At 35.3% G+C, this 20,124-nt stretch overlaps 1 protein-coding gene across 3 annotated transcripts in view; it reads left to right on the plus strand.

Moving 5' to 3' along the window:
- The window catches only part of LOC149847043 (phosphoglycerate/bisphosphoglycerate mutase family protein), a 50,260-nt gene that overhangs the window by 12,212 nt on the left and 17,924 nt on the right, over positions 1-20,124 (plus strand). For 2 of the 3 annotated variants that reach the window (XM_089996763.1, XM_089996765.1), the window contains exons 5-7: positions 6,090-6,188; positions 15,808-15,855; positions 15,941-16,039. In XM_089996763.1, coding sequence (XP_089852889.1) covers positions 6,090-6,188; positions 15,808-15,855; positions 15,941-16,039 — 246 coding nt within the window. The remainder of the gene's footprint in view (positions 1-6,089; positions 6,189-15,807; positions 15,856-15,940; positions 16,040-20,124) is intronic. The other variant, XM_089996764.1, reaches the window with a different exon arrangement.

Consider the following 20,124-nt stretch of genomic DNA (forward strand, 5'->3'; position numbering starts at 1 on the left):
TTGTTTTCTAGAGAGAGAGAGAGAAAAGAAAGAAAGGGAGGAAAATAAAAGAAAAAGAAGAGGAAGAAAATCAGTTTCTTACCCTACATCTGTTGTTTTTCTGATCTTTTTCCTACGTTTGATTAAGGTACGAGTTTTTCTCTAGGTTTTTACGAGAAGAAACATGTTTGAATCAGGTTCATGTGTAAGTTTAGATGGAAAAGGGAAATTTGAATTAAAAATATGTATGTGTACATGCATTAAATGATGTTTTCATGTATTTCTTGTGATTTTGTTTTTTCTAGTGTATTAAACCTTGAAATAATCATGTTTATGTCGATTTTCTTTGATTGATATGAGCATGCCATCAATTTTTCATGTTTAAGCATGTGTTTAACTTTTATTGATTTTTTGGGTATCGTAAGAAATACATGTTGTCGATTTCTTTATATAGCCCTTTTATGATATATATATATATATATATATATATATATATATATATATATATATATATATATATATATATATATATATATATATATTTGGCCGTGTCGATTTTGGTAGATGCTATTTTTTTTTGTTCATGTGCAAAAGAAAATAGATATACATTGTTTGGATTAGTTTTGATCTGATTGGCCAATTCCAACATATGCGCAAACTCGATTAGATTTGCTATTATGCGGTGTTTCAACAACCTCATTAAACCTGCCGATGGTTATGTGTGGGCAGTCTGATCAGACCTACCGATTTGCTTGAGTTTATTTTTTTTTGGATCTGATTTAACTATATGGTTGTTTATGTTGTTTGCCAATGGATTCGACTATATGTTAACTTGATTATATGTTGTATTTGATGACTGTTATCAGATTTAACAACATGCTAATTTGATGACTGTCATCAGATTTCACAATACCCTGTATTTGTGACTGTTATTGGAGTTGATTATATGTGTTTCTGAATGACTTATCAAATATGATCTTATGCTATGTTACATGTTATCTTATTGGCTATTATCAAATTTGATTTTAAGTTATTTTGTAGACTGTTATTAGATTTGATTTCAAGTCATTTTGTTGACTGTTTTCATATTTGATTTACATGTTATTTTGTGGACTGCTATCAAATGGTCTTGAAGCTCTTTTATTAATGGAATGAAATGGAAGAACATGACTCTTACACTGAAGACAACTAGAACATTTTTTATTATCGACGCTTAAATTCAGACTTGACTTGGGAATAAGACTGCTTGAAACAAGCTTATCAATAAAACGACTACTACAATGACCCAGACGACCATGTCAAAGATTCAGCTCAATACATTCAGAAATATTAAGGACACTCTCAGGAGGAGCTGAAGATGATGATGTGAGCTTCAAGATGGAATCAACAGGTTAAACACGAGAGGAAGGATTCTCTTGGAACCTATGTCACATGGGTGCGGGTGCGGGGATTCGGCACTTTCAAAAAACTCGAGTGCGGGGGTGCGGCAGGGGCAAAAATGTATATATATATATATATATATATATATATATATATAGAGAGAGAGAGAGAGAGAGAGAGAGAGAGAGAGAGAGAGAGAGAGAGAGAGAGAGAGAGAAGGGGGTTGGGGGTTCCCCCGGCGCGGGTCAGGGTTCAATTTTTTTTGCTGGTGTGTTTGTTTGAAGACTTGTTACCCACGTTCTGCTTGTGTACTTTAGCTCAATGGGACAAAATTGATGAACCGAAAGGATTGACAATCTGATCGACCCAGCCTCTTGCGTTCTGCTGACTGTCATGATTCAATCATGTCTGAAACTCCCTGGTCTTCACAAAAAAAAATATAAGAGAAAGGTTTGACGTGGTTTGTTGGAGAGAGAGAGTCTTCACGAGGCCTACGGCGCCACGGCCACGCCACTGCCTAGGGTTCTTCAAATTTCATTTTATATACAGTTGCACACAGATGACAGCTAAAAGAAATTTATTGGATTTGACATGTGGAAAAGAGAAGTCTACACAAGGCTACGACTAGAGCACCCATCTCGTCAGGAGAAAAGTGAATACTAATAGCCACCAAGGCTCTACCACCACCATTATCATTTATTATGGAGAGAGAAAATCTTTGACGAAAAAGGATCTGGTTGGTTGAAGCATAAAGACTTCAAAAGGCTCTTGAATTTTGGTTTTAATTTTTGAGGAAGATGGATCATCATTTCCAAGTTAACAGTATGTTTTCCAACGCTGTGAATTAATTGTTTGGAGGCAGGAATAGCATGGGATGCCAACAAAGCTCGTCAGATGTTATGGACACAAGTGCCCCTTTATAAAACAAGAGCAGCAGCAAGCAACTGTCAGCAAATTTTTTTTTTTAAATTCTAGAGCCCATTTCGTAGGGCAATTTTTTTTTTAAAAAAAAAAAAATCCAAATAAAAATGGACCGAAATGACCCTGGGTGCGGTCAATGCACCCAGGATCAGGTTGACCACACCCGGTGCCGCACCCGCACCCGTGTCAAGTCGTGTCGACGTGGGTGCGACACCCTGCTAGCCGAATCCCTGTGACATAGCTTGGAACACATACATATTCCCTTGTCGTTTTCCTTCAGCAAACGTTTTCCTCGTGTGAAGGTCCTTAATATGAACAAAAAAATGAGTAAACTCAACTGAAGCATTAATGTCATCGACAAGTTTAGAGTCTAAAATAATATTTTTCTTGATATTAGGAGCATGAATGACATTTGAAAGAGCAAGGGAAGAGTTGGACATAGGAATTACAAAATTTTCAATGTGCGAAATATGGTGATGAGACCCATCTCCAGTGACAATACTATTTCTACCAATATAAGGAACAAGATTTAGGAGCTTACCAGCATCACCAGTCACATGAGTGGTTGCACCAGAATCAACATACCAAGTACCTTGATCATTCTGTTTGATGTTCAATTCAGCCAAGACATATAATAACAACTCTTTGACTTCTCCAGTATTTTTCAATGCATCTGTTCCCTTTCTTGTTTCCAATTGTTTTCCTCTATTTTGCAGGTTATACCAGCAATTTGCTTTGATGTGCTCCCTTTTGTTGCAGAGAAAGCATGTATGTATTGTCCTTTGCCTTTGCAGATTAGGAGGCATACTGGGAGTAGGTAATATTCCACGGGCTCCTTGTCTATTCTTCTCTTGACCTCCCCTTTCCCGAGATTCATACCTGCCACGTCCTCGACCATAAGTAACTCCTGTGGCAAGAACATCGTGTGCTCCAATGGGGTTATGAGTACCTTCGGAGAATCCCTTCAAGGTCATCTCATACTGTAAGAGCTTATCACGAAGGTCTTCAAAAGTAGGTAAGTCTGGCAAACACAGCAAAGAAGTAACCATAATGTGATAATCGGGTCCTAGCCCGCTCAAAGTCTGTTGTATTATATCTTTGTCATTGACCATCCACGATGGCCAACTGATCTGTGATAGTCTTCATTTTTTTTAAATACTCCATGGCCGTCATGGAGTCCTTCCTCAACATTTAAAACTCTTTCTTTAAAAATAAAATTCTTGCCTGAGAAACTTGAGAATATGTCTGAACATGACGATGCCATAACTGCATAGCTGAACAGTTATCTGGGATTGCCACAAGCACCTCCTGTGACAGAGTGAAAGTAATGTAGGCAACAAAAGTCTGATCTCGCTTCATCCAGGATACATACTCTGGATTTCTAACAAAAGTAATTGAAGTGTCACCCTCCCCATTCTTGCCTTCTTGTGATATGAACTCTGGAGGAACAGGAACAGAGCCATCCAGATGTCCAGAAAGATCCTAACTTCTTATGAATGGGATGATTTGTTTCTTTCAGGTTAAAAAGTTGGAATTGTTCAGTTTCTCATAAGAAAATTAGAAGAAAGGCCAGATTGCGAAGAAGAAAATGAATCCATAGTCAATAGGAAGCGAAAAACGAGAAGGATTAAGAGACCGAAAAGAGAAGTCACTTTAGAGCAAACAAAATAAAAACTTAGAACAAATAATTGAATTTCAGAGAACTCGGTTGCCTTTTTTTTTTTAATAATAACCTGTAGACCCGAGGCAGAAAAACAAAATATGTAGTAAAGAAAAACTTCTCTAAAGAAAAATAAGTATCAATGAGTAAGAAAACACGTTAATATGAAAATGTTTTCTTTCTAAAAGGAAAAATTCCAAAGTGGAGAGGTAGATAAAGTGATATTAATCAATCAAGGCACAACAGAGATCGTGTTCAGGTCAGATTCAGTTCTGACGTCAACATGAAGAAAGGGAAGAACAAGTTTGACGTGATTTCAATCTTTGAAATCACGCAAACATGAATTCTGATATTGTGTGGTTAGGTAAGATTATTATATGGGTGAAATCAGATGCAGCAGTATGAAAGAAATAATAGTGAGAGAAGAAACAAACAAGAGAAGAAGAAATCAAATATTTTGGATTGTGAAGGAGAAGAAGAAACAATATGAACCGAGAGAAAAATACCTTAGAAGATGACAAAGAGACTGGACTGAATGCTCACAAGAGAACGATCTTCAAGGAAGGATCTCATGCTTTGATACCATGTTAGGAAATAGTATTCCACTGTCAATCACAAGAGGAAGAGGAGTAAAGAGGGAGAGAGGCGTCGGTGGCTGCAGAAAATCCAAATTAGGGTCTGCGGTTTTGCTTCATTAATCTATATACAGGTATAGTGTAATTAGGGTACAAAAATACCCTTTACATAAAGTGTGGAAATTACAACATGCCATTAATGAGCATGTGTTTAAATAAAACTAAGACAGATGGGGTCTGGATCCTGAGATCCAGGCCCAGTCGTGACATCTTTTCAGAAGCATCCCCCTACACTTATCATGGATTCTCACCTTGGAACCAAGGCAATACTTATATACCTTTCGTCGGTATTCACCATGGGGCAAGGTGACTCATGGAATGGGCTAGTACCCTTTCAATTTTGAGAATGCGGCAGGTATTAGCATAGAGAAAAACAAATGAAATGTAATTTTTGATTTGTTAAGGTGGGCTTTGGATAGGATTGACTACCTTGTAATTGATTCGCAAGAGGAAGAGTTGGAAAAGTCCAAAAAAGACCCACTCTAATAGAAGAAAATGCTACATGAGGAATTGAGGACAAACTACATACAAACTCAATTGCCTTGAGGACAAGGCAAATTTTGAAGATGGGGGGAGTTGATGCAAGCCTAGTGCTATTGGGTCTCTTTTGTGCATCAGGTAGGGTCTAATTGAGTCCAATGGATGGGTTTGATATTGGTGATGGATGTATGGGTATTAAATGTAATTGGGCAAGGATATTTTGGGAATGTAATGGGCTGCATTGTTACAAGGGTAGTCTGGTCATTTGAGTAGCTAGGAGCCTATATAAGGCTAAGGGTCTCACTTGTATCTCATATCTCTTTGACTTGTAACAACTTGGATTCTCAACTTGAGAATAGATGGCTCTAGTCCAGCTTGGCTAGAGAGGCTCTAACTAATTGATTAGAGATTTCCCAACCTCCAAACCACTCTCCAACTCCCCATTCCTCTCTCTCTCTCTCTCTCTCCATCTTGGACGTCCCCATTCCAAACTTCTATCTCCTATCTTTAGTTAGCTGATTTCCCTACCTTCTCTCCGTTCATTCTTCATTTCACTTGGCTAGTTTTGAGATACCACTTGGGTTGGTAACAATGAATAAGAGAAGCCCTATTAGCGCGATGCAACAAAGTCAACACTATATGGATACAACAATGCCTAATAAGTAACCTTAGCATAAAAAACACACTATAGTAAAACTACATGGCCAATGCAAGGAATAAACTGCGTCACATAGAACAATGAAATGTGGGACCATATGCTATAACACATTGGCTGATATGTGAAAAGATGATGTTGTCCCTGGTGCTACATGTATTCACCTCTTAATTCTAAACAATCCTTGTTTTTATCTTTGATTTCTTTTGCAATTGCTGATTAAGTTTTGAGTGTTTGGTCATGTTATTTAGATTTTTTAATGTGGATGTTGTCTGGCTGATATGATTTTCATCATCAGAATGTCTTTTTGGTGCATGTTCATTTATCCTTGCAAAATTTTGTTGACAACTGATTTAGAGAGCAAATAATTTGTTTGCAGACTCCAAATTCACCTGTAGCAACTGGAAGTTCTGGGGGTAGGAAAAGCAGCAATCGAATCATATTGGTATGCCATGGGACAACTCAAGGAAATGATGAGGTATGGAGAAAGTGAATCTCTGTTCCAATCAATTAAGGAAGAAAACATTAATATGGGTGTCATACTGTTTAAGTTTTCATCTATATGTGGTGGCTAAACCAATAATTCATTTAAGTGAAACTATAGGATTCAAATGATGTGTTGCAGTAAAGATCACCTGTTGTGTATGTTGGATTATGGCCTCATTCACTTGTCTGCATGTATTCCATGCACTCGCGCGTGCGCGCGCGCGCGCGTGTGTGTGTGTGTGGTGCAAGGGAGCATCAACTCTGAAAAGGCAGGAATAAAGTAAATTTGATAATCTGACATGGATTTTTTGCACTAGTTCTTGCAGATACAAAAATGTACCCATCCATAAATCTATTCAATACATATGTTTAACCACTGTCACTTGTATGCATAGTGCATAGCGCAGTGGCAGTGAGTACCCATCAGAAAAGCTATGGTTCTAATTGAAGATATCGAAGTGCCTTCTTTCATAATAACTCATTGTCCAGCTGCTTCAGTGTTTTTGCAAATCCATCATGTCATTTTTCTCTTTTACTTGTATTAATACTTCTCATTTCAACATTGTTTAACTTGAAAGATAACTATAAAATTGTAGGCCACTTGACTGGGTGCACAACACTGCATAAATCAAGTCTCTAAGACTCTTTGAATCAAAAGTAGGCATTTGAATTGGGTATCACAAAATCACGAAAAGTCACTTGGATATGGGGAACAACTACAGCTAAAGAGGACAAACCTATATGAGTTAGGGCGTCTCTAATGTGTTGAACTCCTTCAATCATGAGGCTTTTTAGGCAAAATCATAGATGTCTCTAGGGACTCAATAATAGCAATATATCATAGCATGGATTATATTACAATGCAAACAACACATATGAGTCAAAACTGATACAAATCACATGTCTACTCTTTCATATGTGCAAAATGATGAAACTGCCGCTGCATGTGCAAAATAATGAAAATGACCTTGTATGACTAACAATCCCTGCAAATTATACATACGTTGAAACCATGGACAATTTGTTCTTCAACATCCATTGTCCACTAGAAATTAAGCCCTTAACAAAAATATCAAGAACTTATTAATCTCTACTAATGAATTGGGGTTGAATTTCATAATCTTCAACCTTCTCATGATTGAAATGTTAATCTACTTATGCTTGGCCTTCCCATGATATAGGATTCATAGCAATTGCAGTAGCAGTACAGTTATCACAATATAGTAAAGAATGTGTAATGAGCTGATGCGTTATTATTAGAACATTATGAATTAATGAGACATTTGTAGTGATTGTGGCCATAGCTGGATATTCTACTTCCGTATAGAGCAAGATATCATCTGTTGCTTTCAACTACACCTAGATTCAATATTTTGCCCCCAAAATACCCATTAACCTGTAATTAACCTATGACCTATGTCACATAGGTGCGGGTGCGGCTACGGCTACGGGTGCGGCTGCGGCTGCGGCTGCGGCGATGCGGCACTTTAGAAAAACTTGGGTGCGGGGGTGCGGGGGTGCGGGGAGGCTATATATATATAATTTTTAACAGTTTTAAGTTAACACTACATGTATGTGTGTGCATTTATGTATTTATATATATAATATAGATAAAAATGGACTTGATTAGGGTTAACTGAGTCTACTTTTGGATAGAAATGGACCTCAGTGGGGTGGACTTCACCTAACACAAAGGAAGCTGTGTCCAAGTGTCGCACCTGCCTGGGTGCGGGTGCGACGTGGGTGCGATGCCCTGTTAGAAGAGTCCGTGTGACATAGCCTATAACTAGTATGTTATGAAAATGCATGGATCCCGATGCACTCCGTTATGAATCGATACAATGTATTTGAATACACACTCACCATTGAAGTAAAAATGAAACACAAGAATTAAAAATAAACAATTTCATTAAGTATGAAATTCAAATAATACAAAGAAGAAATATAAAATTACAAAGAACCTCACTACAAAAACGCTTAAACAAACTCAACCCTAAAACTACCCATCACTCTCTCAAACCTCACTCATGCACACACCCACTTATTTATAGAGGAAAGAAGAGAGAAAGGGAACCCCTTCTAGCAATTGGAGGGAGTCCAACGGTTATACTTAGTCAACCTAGGTTGACTAATATATATATATATTATATATAATATATATGAAAATATGTATTATATTAATATATACATACATATATATACACAAAAGAATACATTCATCTTAAGAGCCCCCCCAAACTTACCGTGATTCACTGTAAGTTTGAAATTACAAAAGAAACCTATTACATAAGATGTCTTCATAGACTTCATCAAGTTCTTCCATTTGGTGCTTCTTTAAAGGGTGCTCAATCATATGCTCCATTATACAGAGGATCTTCGATATCATCAATTCTTGAAAACCTGTAAATAGAGCTAACAAAACATCCCAACTATACACTTATATATCATAAGAAGATTTCAAAGGATAACTATATTAGTTATATATTACGGAGAGAGGATGGCCAGGCACACAAACATATAGTATATAAAAAATATTTAATAAGTCAATCTAACATTTTTCAAAATCATTTAAAGTAAGAATTGATTTTGAAAAATCATTAATTTCAAATATGATAATCATTAATTACTTTAATCATTCATGAAAATCATTTACACATATATCTATTATGAAAGGCACATTAATGCATAACACACATGGATTTTCAACATTATCAATACCACGAAGAAATAACTCCCAAAGGAGTATAAATAATAAATCATTTTTACACAAAAAAGGATAAGAAATGATTTCAATCACTTAATAAAGATTTAGGAAAAGTCAAATACACAGATCAATTTCATTTTAGAAGCAACGTTAGCCATACAATTAAAAAATGTCACTTATGGACCAATTTTAAAGAAATAACAATGAAAATCTTTCAAGAACACATGCTTAGAAAAGTAATTATTGAAACAAACAATATCTCAAAGAAATGCTACAAAGGCTACGATAAGATATTAATATGATTGTGGTCACTTATGGACCAAGGGAAAACACACAATGAAAATACACACCAACTCACAAGGTAAAAATAATATATTCTTCATTAACAAATGCTTAAAAGGCATTAATTAAACTTATGCAAAACACGCAAGACAATCAATCATGGAACATATTTAAAAATTCCTTGATCATGCAACTAAAGCATATTTAATGCAAAATGCATGAAACATATTTCAATAACCATTTCTCATAAGCGCAAATGAGTTTAGAACAATTACGAAAAGATTTAAAAATCCTATATAACACAATGAATGATATTTAACAAATCTTAACACTAGTTTGACCACCACAGGCAATTACTTCACTATACCTCTAACCCTAAAAAATCAAGTGTATTGGTGACTAGAATAAGAGCATAATCATAATGCCACTAAAGGGCTAAAAACACACACAAAAAGTATGAATAACCGACATCTCTTGTCTACATAAAATAACACTTAAAGCAAGTGTATCAGCGACTAGATCAAGAGTATAACCAATGGACGTAACGGGTGCACATAGCTCACCACATTAAAGAACAATATCTCTTGTTTATATAAAATGATACTTAAAACAAGTGTATCAACAACTAGAACAAGAGTATAATCTCAATGTCATTTATGGCAAAATAAACACAAAAAAGTGTGAATAAACATCTCGTCTATAGATAATATGTTCAAAATTATTAAAACATGCATTTGGATACATGATGACAAACCATAATTATCCCATCTATACTAATTATGTAGACTATACTTGGCATATACCTAGGAATATAATGCAAGAATTCCTTAAATCAACATTATACACAAGCCACCAACTTGAGAATAATTTTTACTTAATAAGATATTTTTCAAAAAAAAAGAAGCAATATCACTAAAACATACGTGGAATAATACATTCACATAATGATAGAAGGACCCTATAAACTCATGGAAGATATCCATGTTATCACTGAAGACAATATTATGCGAAAAATTTCTAAGATTCATAATCTTAAGTTCACAAAAAAACCATGCTTGATCACATAATTAAAATTATTAAGGAAACATCATGATACACAAAATCTCAAGCATAAGCCATGTATACACATATATGAGCATAAGAACAAGCATACACATGCATTAAGAGACATTCAAGGGAGAAATACAACATAAAAATTTAGTATTTTTGAAAAACATGAGACACATATAAGGATACAAGAAATCACATACTTTTGTAAAATATAGTTTTTCAACGTATATATCCATAATCTAAAATATATACTTCATATATCAAAAGACAACAAATTCTAATTTCAAAAAAAGACACTTTAATATAATCTTTTAAAGATACCTACCATACATATGAAGCTAAAAGGGCCAAAGATACATACCGGAATGCGAAGACCTTGAATACATACCATACAAATCTTTTCCTAGACTATGATGACTTGCTCGGATACCATGTCATGAAAATGACACAGATTTCGATGCACTCCGGAATGAATACCAATACTATGTATTTGAATACACACTCACTATAGAAGTAAAAATAGAACACAACAATTAAAAATAAACAATTTCATTAAATATGAAATTCAAATAATACAAAGAAAAAATATAAAATTACAAAGAGCCTCACTACAAAAACACTCAAACACACTCAAACACACTCAACCCTAAAACTACCCATCACTCTCTCAAACCTCACTCATGCACACACCCACGAGTTATACTTAATCAACCTAGGTTGACTACAATATATATATATATATATTAAGATATATATATATATATATATATATATATTATATAATATGTATGAAGATATATATTATATTAATATATACATACATACATTATATATATATATACACACACACACAAAAGAATACATTCATCTTAACATAGTAGAGCCTCCGCCCAATTGCATCCAAGTATTCAATAATTGTGGGCAGCCCACTTGAGTCAGCCATTTCTGCCAGTGATAACAATGTCATCAACATATGATAGTACAATTTTAATCCCATAAAAATCTACATACGGAAAGAGAGAATAATCTGCTGGGCTTCTGCAAAATTCAAAGGACTTAACTGCGTAACTAAAGGTATCAAACCACACATATGAGACTTTCTTCAATCAAAGTACTTGAGTTACTAGATTACCTTTAAGGAACACCAGAGACGGCTCTATATATACTTTCTTCATAAGATCACTACGTAAAAACACATTTTTTGACATCTAGTTGATGTAAGTGCTGCACCATAGTAAACTGTTGAGGATAATAAAACAATTTTGATTGTGCCCATTTTGACTACTGGACCAAAAAGATTCACTAACATTGAGGACATGTTCTTGCGTGTATCCCTTAACCATCCAATTATTGGGATTTTCATTAACTGGAGTTGGATTTAGAGTCGGAGGCAGATGCAAAAACATTCAAACTGAATCCACATCCGTTAATAATATAAAACCCAGATCCGTTTGACATCCGGTTGCATAACTATATTCATTTAATCCCATGAGCAGGTCCTTTTATTACTTAAATCCTGCAGAAACATTTATTACGGGGGACATGTAGTCTTTGCATTGCATTTATCATAGGTTTTGTAAAACCCATAAAACTAAAGACATGGCTGAAAACTCTGTAGTGCATTTATTGCACTGCACATTTGCCAACGCTTCATATTCTCTTCCAAAACAACTTTTATATATTGGAATACTGACCGTTTCTCTTTAAACAAGTATAGAAAGCGTCTTATCGGATCCTTCTATAAAACCGTACTCGACACTGAATTCGAACCTGAAATTCCAAAATCCAACCCGAATCATATTCGGATGGAAAATATTTTACCAAACCCGATGAAATGGATTCGGGTCAGTCGGATATCCGACCCAAACCTGCACTGTTGACATCCCTTCCTATCAACTAGGTCCCATGTATAATAACCAATAAAGTGCTTTCATTTTCTCATTCATAGCATCCTTCGGATGACGATTAGTAAATGCTTCCTTCAAATGCTGGAGTTTTTTGTTCTTATGCAGCACATTAGATTGTATGTCATCCAATCACTTGAGTACTGGATGATGCAAACACAAGATAGAAAGCAAGTGCATGGATATCTGAAATCTAAAAGGTGCATAGCTTGGTTGGTGGATGATGCAGTACTTGACAAGATCTACAAGGTTCTTCCACATTGATTGATTCAGAAGTCTCACATCCAGTCATTAGCACATGCCTAGAGTTGGCTGATGCACTTGTGCTGGAAGTAGCTTGAGTAGATTTAGATCCTCTTTCATATGTAGGAGGAGAAAATTGAAACCATGAGGCAGAGCTATTTGGCTGACTGATTAATCTGCATGCTGGTCAAATAACAAATCCACATCAGTGACCTGTAAGCCATGGGGCTGATCTAAAGTCTCACAAGAAACACACGAGGCACTGCTAGTCTGCTAGTTGCATAGGTTGGGACATTTTCTAGCCTATTGCTAAGCCAAAAAAAATCAAGGGACCTCATATATGCTGGAACATTTAATGACTGCATATGAGACTCTATGTTGGATCATATACATGAAGAAAATTGGCTGCTTGGATAAGAATATGGTAGAATCAAGGCTGTGATCCATAAGATTGTGTTCTCAATATAGATTTGCTGCACAATTTTTTCATGAAATGCACCTTCAATAGATAAGGAGCCAAGTGAGCTCTGAGAGGCCATTGATAAATGCATACATCACTTTTTGCCTGCATGCATATTATTCCAATTTTTCTTGTGATGGTACAACATGCCTTGATATGAATTGTTTTTTAGTCTCAAGATGGAAACACCTATAACCTTTACTGCCATTAGCATAACCCAAAAATCTTGAATGACCTCAAGCTTATTTCATAGACTTAGGGACGTGCACAAAGCATGCACAACCAAAAGTCTTAAGATGAACATAGTTTGCATGCGTATTATATAAAACATAATATGGTATCTGTCCTTCCAAGGCCTTCAAAGAAGTCTATTAATCAAATAAAGAGCCATGTCGAATGCTTCCATCCACAAGTCAGTGCACAACCCAGCCACATGCATCATGGTAGGGGCAGTTTGGGTGATATGTCTACTTTTGAGAAAGTAAATCCAAGTATATTTATTGTAATTGGTGATGGAAGTGTGATATGATATTAAGATTTTGTACAAGGATAGGGGAAAACCCCCAACATCAATATGCACAAGCTCGAATGAAAAAGAGGATTTTTTATTACTACTATCAAAAAGAGACTTAATGACTTACAAACCACATCTGGATGGGCGGGCGAAATGGATGAGCGAAAGGTGCCATGGAGTGGGGATGCACTGTTCCGGTGCTTACTTCATTCGGTTATGATACAAATGTGTTTGAAACGGAATAACCACGACCACTAAATAAAAACATTAAACTTAAGGCCCAACAAACGAAGTGGTTCCATAAGGTCACATTGAAAATCGTGAGATGGGAGAGCATTGGTCAGGCAAAAAAATACTTTTTCATTCAAGTGGTAATAGAATGCTCTGCTAACGCTACACATTCAAATTCACGGAAAGCAAGCTTCCTCTTTCCTTTCATCCAAAAGGCAAAAAAGCGCCTTTGAATTGTTCACATCAGGCAATGGTTTTTTTTTATGTGGTTGATGTCGAGATTTGTGAATCAGTATGTGTGACATCTGTACTAATGAATCTTGTCCATATCCTGCCAAGGATTGATATTGCTTAGAATCTTGCTTGACGAATGTCACCAACAGAGACATCGTAAATCAGTCTGCAGGCATCACGATAAGTCCTCTGTCCTACTACAGGTTCTATGAAGACCATGTGCCTAATACTAATAGGAGTGACTTATGGGACCATCTATTGAGTTAGATGAGGAGTATCATCTTGAGCACAAAACCTGCGGTGAAAGCTCTGTCTTTCTCCTTGTTTCTTTCCCTGGACAATGGTGGGACCCATGTGGGGGAATCCTAGGGATGATCACATGGATTCTAGAGGTCCTTATAGCTTAATGGTAGAGCATAACCTTGCCAAGGCTGAGGTTGAGAGTTTAAATCCCTCCTACTCCTCCATCCGCTTCGTCGTTTTGTGGTGATTGACGAGTAGGCAGCGAGTGGAGCTTGAACAAAAAGTGAAATGCATTGAAAGGATGTCAATGGGAAGGCCTACGAGCATAGAGTGACGACTCTTCATCGCAACTTCATCACTTTCGTGTACCGATTGGACAACAGCCCATTCGAGGGTTCCTTAGGGACCCGACTGGTTCGACTAGGTCCCTTTTTTTACCTGCAATTCCCCTCTTCAAACTGGATTTTTTTCTCAAGTGGAATTGTGATTAGTTCCCGTCCTCGTTCTGCGTGCAATGGGGATGACAGTTTCTGATTACCTCTCCTCTGCTTGGTCCTGAGGTGATCGACTAAAGGTGGCCTTGCATCCTAAGGGTGGTGGTGGTCTTCTACACGCAAGCTAACAACCTGACAGCTTGGATAAAGCAAAGACTTATTGTGAGAACTAAGAACAAAAGGTAAAAGTCTTTCTTTATTAGGTAACTTCAAATTTCAATGACCAAAATGTTGATGTCACAGTCCAAGATCTTGTAGTTTTTTTATTTCCAAATTCAATACCAATGATGAATAAGACAAACTCAGACATGAAGATGAACATGGATAAGAAGCCAAATGATCAAGAGCAAGTTTATTAGGACTGAATGGCATAGGGTAAGCATCTCCAAGGACGTACATCTCCTTTGTTCAGCAAAGGGGAAAAGAAGATGCAATAGTTAGTTTGCTCAATAAGTTGAGACACAAAAAAGCGGTTACAACAAATATTAGGAACTAAAAAGGTATTAGATAAACATAAAAGAACCATGAAGAGTGGGAAGAATAGCACATCCTACATGAATGATGGAGTGATGTGCACCATAGCTAGTAACTATAGTTTATTTAATCCAATATGATAAACTATTAGATATCTTGCATCCTCAGTGATGTCATGAGCAGCCCCTGAATCAAAATGCCGGCCATTTGAGACTGAAAGGGACTCATGCTGATTTTGCATTTAGGGATGGTGCCATATCTTAAAATCATGAAAAGTCACTTGGAGAGGGATAACAACTGCTGCAGCCAAAGAGGACCGATTCCTAGATGAGTTAGGATGTCTCTAAGGTATTGAACTCCTTTTATAATAAGGTTTCATAGGCCAAAATTACAACAATGTTCCTAGGGACTCAAAATAATAAATAAATAATAATACATCATATATGAATTATATTGCAATCCAAATGGCATATATATGATATATGTGAGTGAAAAATCATACAAATCATACGTCTACTCCTGCATATGTGTAGAATTCTGAAACCGCTCCTAAACATGTAAAATGACAAAAATACCCTTGTATGTCTTATGCTGGGCCTTTTCAAAGAATTCAAATTCCATATTTTCTTTTGGAAGGACACTGATGGCACTACTTATCTTTTAACTGTTTATAACCAATTTTTTGCTCAGTAAACAATGTAAACATTGTTTAGCTGTTGATTCTAGCTACATTATACTTCTCTTGATCAGTAATACATGAATGCATGTAATCATGCAGGGTAGTTTTTCTTGGAATCAACCTATGAACATGCTTGGAGTTATACAGGTACTTTGTTTCCAGCAGCTTATTGGTTCTTTGAGGATGCTATATGAAGGCTTTAATGCAACTTTTACTGTCCCAAATGATACAGTCACAAAAAACTGCGGAGCTACTTCTAGACTTGAAGGTGAGTTCTGTGGTTTGCAGCCCGCAGATTGCTGCTGCTGACATGGCCACAACTATTAGCAAGGTATCCTACTATACTGGGCGTTATGAAATCAAATGGCTCCAAGTTCTAACTTAAAGATACTAGATTCACTTGAATGTCTGGCAGCCTCTAATGGACAGCCTGATTTTGCATGTATCTGCACTCCTTTTATGTCTGTGTGTTGCAGGAATCTAATTTTTCAACGCAACAATATGACAAAACCTCATAAGCATGCACAAATGCATAGATGTACCTATGTACTTGGGCCCTGGCCTACATCCCATGGCCGGCGGCTGCTCCATAATTTTACACAGTCTAGGGCGGGTTTTTCCAGCAATCCAAACAACTATGGTCTAACCATAGCTGCCAGAGCAGGAATCGAAAACGGGAAGTAGAATGAGAAAGCAGTCATTTCAAATTGTTTGAGGATTTGGGAAGCGGGAAGCGAGTAGAAAGAGGTATGAAAAATCATTTAGGAAGCAATATGTGAAATCATATGAAATACTAATAAATTGATGGAGATAACAAGAAAACTTTGAAAAATGAAGCTCTCTGTCAAGAACTATATCATTTTATAAGAAAACCTCTATTATCACTTAGTTAAGATAATAGCACACAAATATACATTCAACAAAAGTAAAAAATTTCAAAAGGTAACATCTTAATAAGTTTACTTTGGATCAGTGTAACCGATATCAGCGATATTTTGAACATATCATGATAATATCGCCAAAATCAGTTGACCTAATAATATCGGCAAAATATTGTGATATTTTCAAAATATCGCCAAAGATGAAAATATCGCGATTTGTCACAATATTTTTGCCATATTTTTGAATTTTTTCCTTATTTTAAGACAACTTTTGCAGTTTTTTGTTTCTTTTGTATCTTAAATGCTTTCCAAACTTATATTTTTTGCATGAAAAATTAATACAAACCTATTATTTTCTTATCTTATTGGTTTTTATATTTTTAAAACTTTAAAACTCCTGTGATTTTCTTGAGATTTTTCCGAGAAAAAACAGTTTTTGAAAATCTCTCAGAGAAAAACTGTCGCCCAGAAATTACCTTGAATGTTATAGGTGACTATGCTTTGGATACTATACATTGAAATAATAAAGTGTTTTTGCAATAATTTATGTAATATTTTATCACATTATTACAAATCTATAAAACTTCAACTAAGCCTGACAACATACTTTAGCTAATATGTGACACTTTTAAACAATAAATAAATATGCTAATAGTAGAAGGTTTTTATTATATGCATACCTGTCAAACAATATATGATGTCAATCTAAAGTAGAATTGTTATTCATTCTTTTTATCTAAAAGACAAACTAATGAAGCAGTAACATATATTCATATTATTTCAAATTTGAAAAGAAAATGACATCCAAATAGTATCATACTTATATCTCTATAATTTTACAAAAAAATTTAACATTCAAATAGTGTCATGAGTCATGACTTTGGATCAGGATTCTCATGACTAAGAAATCAGGATTCCTTCCTACTCTAAGGCTCTGTTTGGGAGCTGGTGTTGGAGAGATGAGAGGGGTGATGGGAGTGGAGATGAGGCAGAAGTTGTCAACAACATCCTTGTGAGGATGTAGTTGAAAATGTCCCTTCTCCACTCCCAACACCGTTCTCATCTCTTAAAACAGTGTTCTCAAACATGTGTGAAGGTAGGTGGTATTAATTACACCCTCATTAAATACCATCTCCACTCTCATCTCCTCCCATCTCCTGTTCCCAAACAGAGCCTAAGGGACTTAAGTAACTATGGGTCTAACTTGCAAGAATTAGTTTTTCAAAATATCAATTGTAAAGCACGTCTGGTTTGTGCCCCCATGTAAATTTGGTTGTCCCACTACACTTAACTATCTCTGTTTTTTCCAGCAATCCAAACAACCATGGTCTAACTTGCAAGAATTATTTCTTCAAAATGTCAATCATGCTTCCTTGTAAATTTGGTTGTCTCATTGCACTTGATTATTTATGTGAAACTGAAACATGAACTTGCTATCTCACACATATAACATTTGCATGAAAATCTCTCTCTCTCTCTCTATATATATATATATATATATCCTAACTATCCATATGGTGTGGACAGTGCTGATTTTTTATGTTTTAAGCCATGTTTCATAGATCTGACCCCACAGATGTGTTTAGCATGATACATTTGCTGGGAATCAAGTATTGGATTGTGTTTTCTTGATGAAAAAATATGAGTTTTTGAGTTTTTATATTTATGACAATTCTAGGTCGTTGATTTTTGAAGCTTTATAAAAATCTGCTTACATGTGATAATTTGATGATCTAAAAGACTGTTCCTACTAAACAATCCATATAGATGATATCTATAAGTTTTCTAGATTCCAAAAAAAGAATTAAGACTCAAAAATAGGACTGTCCTTATCCACCTACCATTAGGAGGAATCAATCATTCATATATATATATATACATATATATATATACATATATATATATATATATATATATATATAGAGAGAGAGAGAGAGAGAGAGAGAGAGAGAGAGAGAGAGAGAGAGAGAGAGATCCTGGAGCACCTACTCCCACCTAATAGAAGCTTTAGATTTTTGAAAAATTTTGAACTTTTTTTCTTGATCAGACCCTATAGATATGATCTATAAGCATTATTTAGTAGAAAATTGTTAAGACTATAACACGTGAATCGTGTTGGATCCAGATCCAAAACCGATCTACCATGCATGATTCATTTGTATTTTCTTCTTGTATCAAAGGGTAATATTGTAATTTGCCATGATAGTTATTAATATAAATGATGGGATGTCACCCTAGGCCTCGGTAAGATGCCTTTTCTGTTTCCTTGGTGTAAGACCTACAAATTTCTGAGCAAATTTTTAAGCATTTTGAAAATAATATTGAAAGGTTAATATAAACTAAAAATTTATAAGGAAATAAAAAATTTAATTTCGTGGATTCAAAACTATTGGGATTTGGATCTTGGTCCAATACCAAAAATATCCGAAATCCACTATTTATGGAAAACGGATCCAATACCGGAATCTAGTTCATAGGTAAAATCGAGGTTTGAATAAAAGATATAGAAAAAAAGGTATATATATATATATATATATATATATATATATATATATATATATATATATATATATATGGGACGAATTTTGGTAATTGGGTCTGGATCACGAAAGGATCCAAATTGGATATGGACCCCAAGATCCGAAATCCAAATTGATTACGGTATATGTATGGATCAATGTACATTAGGACCGGATCCAACATGGATCCAAACTTTAATGAGATAAATTAAAATAGAAGTAATACTAGATATAAGATTTAATGTGGATCTTATAAAATTATTACATACATAACATAAATTTTAAAGCATTGAAATAAATTATCTAAGTATAGGAACATGAATACATACATACATGTTAATAAAAGAGAGAGAAAGAATGGACGTTAAAAAGAGGAGGGGGCGTTCTGTAATATTGTGTGTTTTCTAAATTTAACTAAGTGTTGTAGAAATATAGGTGTAACCTTCAAAGTTAGGGTGTGATAATTGAGTTTGGGCTTGGCCCAGGTCTCGTTGACAAGACCTAAACGAGCCAAGCGGAAGGTGATAAAAAGTTTTATTTTGACCTTTAAATTCAAGCAAAATTCGGGTTAAATTCAGGCAAATTTGGGAGGCAAAATTTCAATTATATACCATTTATGCACCTCGGAATTATCAGTTCAACGGTATATTATTTTTCTGAATTCGGGCTACGGTTGACCCGAAAATCGCATTTTTTCAAAAAAGTCCGTTTCGATAAGACCGGGTCTAGATTGGATTGGACCGGATCCGATCCTGATGATCCAAATTAATATGGATCTGGACTCAATCCAAGACCCATATTAATTAGGATTCAATCTAGCTTAGAATCCAAATGGATCTTGGATCTGGATTCAGATTCAAAATCCAGATCCAATAAAAATAAAGCTTTAAATTTAAAATAAAGGGTTAAATTAAAGAAATATAAGGTTTAAAAGACTCCCAGAGGGATAAGGTACCCTCTGGAATTTTTTGAAAAATTATTAATTAATAAATAATTATTAATTAATTATTTTAATA

The sequence above is a fragment of the Nuphar pumila genome, chromosome 2 (assembly GCF_984573655.1).
Source record: "Nuphar pumila chromosome 2, dmNupPumi1.hap1.1, whole genome shotgun sequence".
Classification (NCBI taxonomy): domain Eukaryota; kingdom Viridiplantae; phylum Streptophyta; class Magnoliopsida; order Nymphaeales; family Nymphaeaceae; genus Nuphar; species Nuphar pumila.